At 42.6% G+C, this 7,564-nt stretch overlaps 1 protein-coding gene across 1 annotated transcript; it reads left to right on the forward strand.

The window, feature by feature from the left end:
• The first annotated feature begins 4,381 nt into the window (after window positions 1-4,381).
• LOC112503199 lies at window positions 4,382-6,790 on the forward strand. Its single transcript, XM_025107272.1, has 3 exons — window positions 4,382-5,232; window positions 5,353-5,846; window positions 6,348-6,790. Exons 1-3 carry the CDS (start codon window positions 4,382-4,384, stop codon window positions 6,788-6,790), a joined length of 1,788 nt encoding a protein of 595 aa, XP_024963040.1.
• The last annotated feature ends 774 nt before the right edge of the window (window positions 6,791-7,564 follow it).

A 7,564-nucleotide genomic window follows, 5' to 3' on the forward strand; every position in this document is an offset into this window, starting at 1 on the left:
TACATGCATGCTATTTTATGAATGATTACGTGCTACGTGTTTAATCAGTTTTCAAATAACTCTAGCATGCTAATCCATACTAAAAGTTTGATGAGTTAAGGGTGGGCATTTGACCAGCAAGTCACGACCAGTATAAAACACTACCCGGACAAGTGGGTGACSAGTTAAGATTGAAATATCTAACCCAGGGTGTGTTTGTGACTAAATGACCCATACCCGGCTAAACGTTATACGAGATCTCGTATGTTCAGTGTCTTACAGATATATGTTTCCTTCGGCATTGCATGWTTTTCAGAAAATGCATACTATTTGGTACAAAGTTTACAAGTTGATATGTATGATGTGAAATGATCTTTACTCACGCAAACCATGAACTCACTGAGCTTTATAAGCTGACTATAATATGCATCTCAGGGCCAGGAAGTTCGAGGTTGGATAAGGGCAAGGGACTCGCGTAGAGAGTTACTAGTTATTATCTTATCTTTAGTTTTTGTCTAGCAGCGTTATATTAATCTTATGTAACTTAACCTGGTATGAAGCAGGTTAGGACTTAAGTTAATTTTGGACGATTCAAAGACTTTCGCTGTAAATGATTCAAACGGTGTTATTTTAGCCGTCTTTTAGGAATATGTATTCCGACATCGTTTCAGATTACGTGACATTCTCAAAAAAAAAAATTTGAGGGTGTTACAATTATATCTGAAAGCAGTAAGGTGAGAAAGTACATATGGGGTTTGGAGTCGAGTCTTCAAAAATATGTGATATCCAGGAATCCGACAACATTTCAAGCGGCAGTCGTTGCTGCTGAAATACTGGATCAGACATTAACCGACAACCACAAGAAAAGGTTAGAGAGAAAAGAAAGGGCGAAGCTACAATAACTGATTTCCGTAGACCAAGGTTTATTGAAAATTTGAATCTATCAGTCTCAAGGTTTGCTAATAGAGCATGTACCCGATGTCATAAAATACATCAGGGAATTTTCAATACAGAATCTCGAGTATGTTTTAAATGTCAGGAACCAGGACATATAGCTCGAGACTGTCGGATGACGCAGAGATGTTTTACTTGTATTTCATCTCAACATGTAAATGCTGATTGTCCGCAAGCAAAGAGTCGAGGGTCTGGTTTTGTTGGAGGATGGGGATCTGGATATTCTTGGGGCCGAGGACATGGTTATGTGCTAATAGGTCGTAGACAAATAGATAATCGTGTTAGTTTAAGTGGTCGAGGAAAGATAAGACGTGGGGAGTCTGCAAGAGGGAGAGCCTTTCAGATGACGAGAGGCGAGACGGAAGAGCACCCTGAAGTGGTAACAGGTACATTTCTCGTTGATTCATTATGTGCCAAAGTTTTATTTGATTCAGGTGCAAATCGTTCTTTTGTGTCACCATCGTTTGTTAACTGCGCACATTTAGAATCTAAAGCATTGAGTGAAAATATAATTGTGGAAACATCAAACGATAGTGAAGTTTCTGTTAAGGAAAGGATAGATGAATGCTTTATAAGTATAGAAAGGTGTGAGGTGCTTGTACAACTATTTCCTTTGCCTCTAAGGGAATTTGATATAATTATAGGCATGGATTGGTTAGCTAAAAACCAAGCCAATATAGTATGTGATGAAAAGATGATTCATATAGACTTACCGAAAAAAGGAAAGGTTGTGATTTACGGGGATCGACGAGATCATTACTCTAGCCTTATTTCGGTTTTAAAGGCTCGAAAATATGTACAGAAGGGATGTGTTAGTTTTCTTGCATATGTTATAGATATGTCACACCCCGCTAAAGCGGAATCACGAGATGTAACAGGCAAGCGAGTCATAGCAACAGTTMATAAATAACACTATTTCAAGTTGTTCAAAATAAAATGATTCATCGACATAACATGAGTTAGAATTTTACATAACGTTCACAAATACATCAAAACTTGACTTAATCGATCNTTTAGTTTAAGGTAATTAGGCTAAGATTTACCTAGCCTAAGCTTAAACTGAGAGGATTGTTAGAAGCTTTAGTTTAAGGTAATTAGGTTAAGATTTACTTAGCCTAAGCTTAAACCAAGAGGATTGTTAGATCGCATGTTTATGGCGTATTAGTATTGCTTATCATACGACTAAGTTTGATCCTACGTTACTATCCGACATAGTGCTCCTTTTATGACTTGTAGGAGACATGGTTTACACCATTCACACCAGGTCTACCAGACGCGGACGCGGACGCGGGCGCAGAAACGGAACAAGTAGGACACCCTACGGACTAGGACCGAGTAGAGGATCGGTTGACAGTCATCGCCCTAGCACCAGACAGGTTTCCCGCACCCGGTCCAGAAGCAATAGTCTGGCCCACACTGGTGAGGTGCCATCGCGAGATCCCATCAGGAGAAGGACCACACCCGAGCCTTCGGTGGACTACACGCCCCGCACCCCTACCCGTGAGGACATGATGGAGACTATAGAGAACCTGAGGGGCAAGAACACAAGGCTAAGAGAGAGTGTGACCCGAACGCTAGATGACAATACTAGACTGAACGAATGGCTGAACAATCTTCAGCGGGCACATGTCAAACAAGGAGGAGCCCTAATCGAGCTAATTGAAGAGAATGCGGACTTGTCGGACCAGTGTCATTCCCTAATTTGGGACAAAGTTGTGCTTGAACAGGAGCGGATAATTGTTGCTCGCCCAGTAGGCACTAGAATTAGAGACAGAGTTCACTTCTATAAGAGAATGACTGTAGACAATGCTGGTGTAGTAAGGGGTTATTTCTCCGAATGGGTCCGATGCATCAAGAATGGCCCAAGGGCTTGTGTGTGGTGGCACTCCAGCCCATCCACATCAATTGTACGTGTTTAGGTAGTTTTCTTCTAGCCAGTGCTACAATAGATTTTTTGGAACATTTACCTGTATTTAGAACCGTGAAGCATCCCATCTTTTGTAAGTAAATGGGATTTTGTAATGTCTCTCTCTTCCCAGGATTGTATTGGAACGAAATATATATATATATATATATCTTTTGGAGCATTATGCAATAGCGACGTGAATTCCTTATCATGTATTTCGCTGATATATAGTGATTATACTATATATGTATATGTATACGTATAATGTATATACATTAGTGTAATACGTTTAGTCGACTCTAGAACCTTGTTGAAACAATAATACTCTATTGTGTCAGTATGGTTTCTCGCGGATCAACAAGGAACGCCCGCAATGGGGGAGGTATCAATGGCGTAGCCCAACCGACAGTTCTGGTACGGACACGAGCCCAAAGTCGAGGTAGCAGAAGTGTCTAAACCGCTAGTTCGAGTACGACCCCATCCACGCCAGCTAGTTTGGCTATCGGTAGGAGCCAAGGGGGCCAAGGAGGAGAAATTCCTCTCATAAAGGAAGTGATGGCTGAACAAATGGCACAAGTCCTCCGGGATACGTTGCCAAATATGCTTAAAGAAATGTTGGGTGACAGACTTAAGGATAATGAAGGTGGGGAGGAAAGAAGCGTTCGACACGAGAACACTCAAGTCCCTGAAAGGGTGGAAGTGTCTGATAAAGAGAAGGTGGAGTCGCTCATCATCAAGAGAACCGAGTTGACTGCAAAGGAGAGAGGATGCAGTTTTAAAACATTTAAAGGCACCGGGCCGAAGGAATTTAAAGGAATAGAGGACCCAGTTGGCCTGATGAACTGGGTGGCCAAGATGCAGAGCTGCTTCAAAAATTGTAGATGCGCGGAAGATCAAAAGGTGACTTATGCTGCTACAACCTTTGTGGACTATGCATTGCATTGGTGGGAGTCTGAGTGTGCAATCAGAGGTGATGAGGATATTGCTGCCATGACTTGGGAACAAATGAAAAAGACGATGATGGATAAGTACTGCTCGCAAACGGAGGTGAACAAGCTAGAATCCGAATTTCTGAGATTAAAGCAATGATCGTTGTCAGTTCAAGAATATGTTAACGAGTTTATTGAAAAAGCGAGGTTCGCCAGTTACCAGGTGGCTACCGAGGAGAGAAAGATAGGTCGTTTCAAGGATGGCCTAAGAATCGAAATCAAACGTTACATGGACATGACTAAGCCGACCGCATTTGTACAAGCAGTGGAGATGGCAAAGGTGGCAGAGGAGAACAACGCTAGAGAGACTGGTGATAGAAGAGAAGCAAAGAGAAGGTGGGAAGGATTGAGCAAGTTCAACAAGAAATCCAAATGGACTCCGACTCTGGCTAAAACATGAAGTGAAGAATTCACTATCCCTTCATGTAACAAATGCAACAAGAGGCATAGGGGAGAGTGCAGAGCGGGGAGCCTGACGTGCTATAAATGTGACAAACCGGGGCACACCGCACGAGAGTACCCAGAAGGAAAGACTTGTTACGAATGTGGGGCTATGGGACATATACGACCTGACTGCCCAAAGCGTCGGAATAGTGTGACACCCCACGGGAAGACAACGAATAACGGATTTGGAAGGAGACCGGAAAATAGGAAGGAGCTACCCAAGGGACATGGTCGAGCTTACAAAATGACCTTGGAGGAGGCCAAGGAAACGCCCGACGTCGTATCCGGTATGTTCCCTATTAACAATGTGTATGCACATGTATTATTTGATTCGGGTGCAAACGGTAGTTTTGTATCTACCACCTTCTGCCAATATCTGAATAGGAGTGCCTGTAGACTAGACAAAACCTACACTATAGAAACAGCCGACGGTAGTCAGTGTAAGGTAGACGAAGTATTTGATAAATGCACAATTGTTATAGATGGGAAGGATTTCCCCGTTAGGATGATGCCGATGTGCTTAGGAGGTTTTGACGTGGTCTTAGGGATGGATTGGCTGTCCAACAATCATGTGCATACTATCGTATGCAATAAAAATATGATTAAGATTCAAACTCCGGAAGGAGAAACAATTCATGTTTACGGTGATCGAAAGAAGTGTGGCGTAGGGTTAATCAATGCAGTTAAGGCGAATAGGTGTTTGCGGAAGGGATGTGTGGCTTACTTGGCATACACCATCGACACCAAGCTCGAAAAGAAGGCAATACATGATGTTCCAGTGGTAAGGGATTACCCAGAAGTATTTCCTGATGAATTACCGGGAATACCACCGGAACGTCAGGTAGAGTTCCAAATCGATTTGGTACCAGGTGCGGTACCAATCGCAAGGGCGCCCTATCGCTTAGCCCCAACGGAAATGCAAGAGCTGATGAAGCAATTGCAAGAACTCTTAGATAAAGGGTTTATCAGGCCAAGCTCGTCGCCATGGGGAGCACCAATCTTATTCGTCAAAAAGAAAGACGACACAATGAGGATGTGCATCGATTATCAGGAGTTGAACAAAGTCATGATAAATAACAGATATCCATTGCCAAGGATCGACGACCTTTTCGATCAGCTGCAAGGAGCCAACTGTTTCTCGAAAATCGATTTGAGGTCGGGTTATCATCAGTTGAAGGTTCAAGAAGAGGACGTGTCAAAGACCGCTTTTAGGACTCGTTATGGACACTACGAATTTGTGGTAATACCGTTTGGATTAACAAACGCACCTGCGGCATTCATGGACTTGATGAATCGAGTTTGTGGACCGTATTTGGACCAATTTGTCATAGTCTTTATAGATGGCATTTTGATCTATTCGAAAAATGATAAGGAGCACGAACAACATTTAAGGTTGATTCTCGAATTACTAGGAAAGGAGCAATTGTACGCCAAGTTCTTAAAATGCAAGTTTTGGTTGCATGAGGTACAATTTCTCGGTCACGTAGTCAACACAGAAGGAATCAAGGTGGATCCGGCTAAGATTGATGCAGTTATGAACTGGGAATCACCAAAGTCAGTATCGGAGATCCGAAGTTTTCTAGGCCTAGCAGGGTATTACCGAAGGTTTATCCAAGATTTCTCCAAGATAGCCACGCCTTTGACGACACTGACGAAGAAGTCAGTTAGGTTTGATTGGGGTACAAAACAAGAGGAAGTATTTCAGACACTTAAGGAGAGACTAAGCACGCCACCAGTTTTAGCACTACCAGAGGGAGTAGAAGATTTTGCCATTTATAGCGATGCATCAAAGATGGGTTTAGGTTGTGTACTAATGCAGCGAGGCAAGGTCATTGCATATGCGTCTCGTCAGTTGAAAGAACACGAGAGGAAATACCTAACTGACGACATGGAATTAGCAGCTGTTGTCTTCGCGCTAAAAATCTGGAGACACTATTTGTACGGTACGAAGTGCATGATCTATACTGATCATAAGAGCCTTAAGTATTTGTTTGATCAAAAGGAGCTAAATATGAGACAAAGAAGATGGATGGAACTACTTAAGGATTGTGATTGTGAGATTCACTACCATCCAGGTAAGGCAAATGTAGTTGCCGATGCGCTTAGTAGGAAAGAGAGAAACAGATCAATCAGAGTCCAAGCCATGTGGATGAGTGTTAAAGTGGAGCTTTTAGACCGAATACGGGATGTCCAAAAGGAAGCTCTACTCGAAACGAACATCAAAAAGGAGAGAATGATTGGACAAATTAAGACCTTGACAGCTGGACCAGATGGAATATATAGACATGGGAATCGGGTTTGGATTCCTAGTTTGGGAGATCTAAGAAATGTAGTGATGGACGAAGCACATAAGTCTAAATATACTATGCATCCAGGTAGTAATAAGATGTACAAGAATATAAAAGAAAGCTATGGGTGGCCTGGTATGAAGAGGGCAGTAGCTGACTATGTGGGGAGATGTTTGACGTGCTTGAAGGTGAAGACCGAGCATCAAAGACCGTCTGGAATGTTACAATAAATGGAGATCCCAGTATGGAAGTGGGATATGATCATGATGGATTTTGTCACCAAACTTCCAAGGACCGTAAAGGGGCACGACGCCATATGGGTAATTGTGGACCGACTAACGAAATCTGCTCACTTCTTACCGATTAGCGACAAGTATACATTAGAAAATTGGCCCAACTTTATGTCAACGAGATTGTGTCGAGGCATGGTGTGCCGATATCTATTGTCTCAGATAGAGATGCTAGGTTTACTTCGAGGTTTTGGTCAAGTTTTCAACAAGAAATGGGAACGCGGTTGAACATGAGTACCGCATATCATCCTCAAACTGATGGCCAGAGTGAAAGGACGATACAAACATTAGAAGATATGTTGAGAGCTTGCGTAATTGACTTTGGAGGTAGTTGGGACAACTACCTCCAATTGATAGAATTTGCTTATAACAACAATTACCATTCGAGCATCAAGGCGGCACCATTTGAAGCGTTGTATGGCCGTAAGTGTAGAACTCCAATTTGTTGGGCAGACACTAGAGAAAGACAACTAGCTGAACCCGAGTTAGTCCAACAGACATCTGATAAAATAGTACAGATCAGGGAGAGGTTAAAGGTTGCACAAGATAGACAAGGGAGTTATACGGATAGAAGACGTCGACCTTTGGAGTTCCAAGTAGGTGATAAGGTCTTGCAGAGAATATCGCCATGGAAAGGGGTCGTAAGATTTGGAAAGAAGGGTAAGCTGAGCCCAAGGTATATCGGACCATTTGAGATAACTGCAAGAGTAGGAG

Source organism: Cynara cardunculus, unplaced genomic scaffold (assembly GCF_001531365.2).
Source record: "Cynara cardunculus var. scolymus isolate 2C unplaced genomic scaffold, CcrdV1 Un_Scaffold_2675, whole genome shotgun sequence".
In the NCBI taxonomy this organism is placed as follows: domain Eukaryota; kingdom Viridiplantae; phylum Streptophyta; class Magnoliopsida; order Asterales; family Asteraceae; genus Cynara; species Cynara cardunculus.

Excerpts from the sequence above, each read along its gene's own strand:
- LOC112503199 (XM_025107272.1), top strand. The coding sequence starts at position 4,382 with ATGGGACATATACGACCTGACTGCCCAAAGCGTCGGAATAGTGTGACA. Across the intron at positions 5,233-5,352 it reads CAAGAACTCTTAGATAAAGG|ATATCCATTGCCAAGGATCG; the intron begins GTTTATCAGGCC and ends GATAAATAACAG. Across the intron at positions 5,847-6,347 it reads GTCAGTATCGGAGATCCGAA|GTAAGGCAAATGTAGTTGCC; the intron begins GTTTTCTAGGCC and ends ACTACCATCCAG.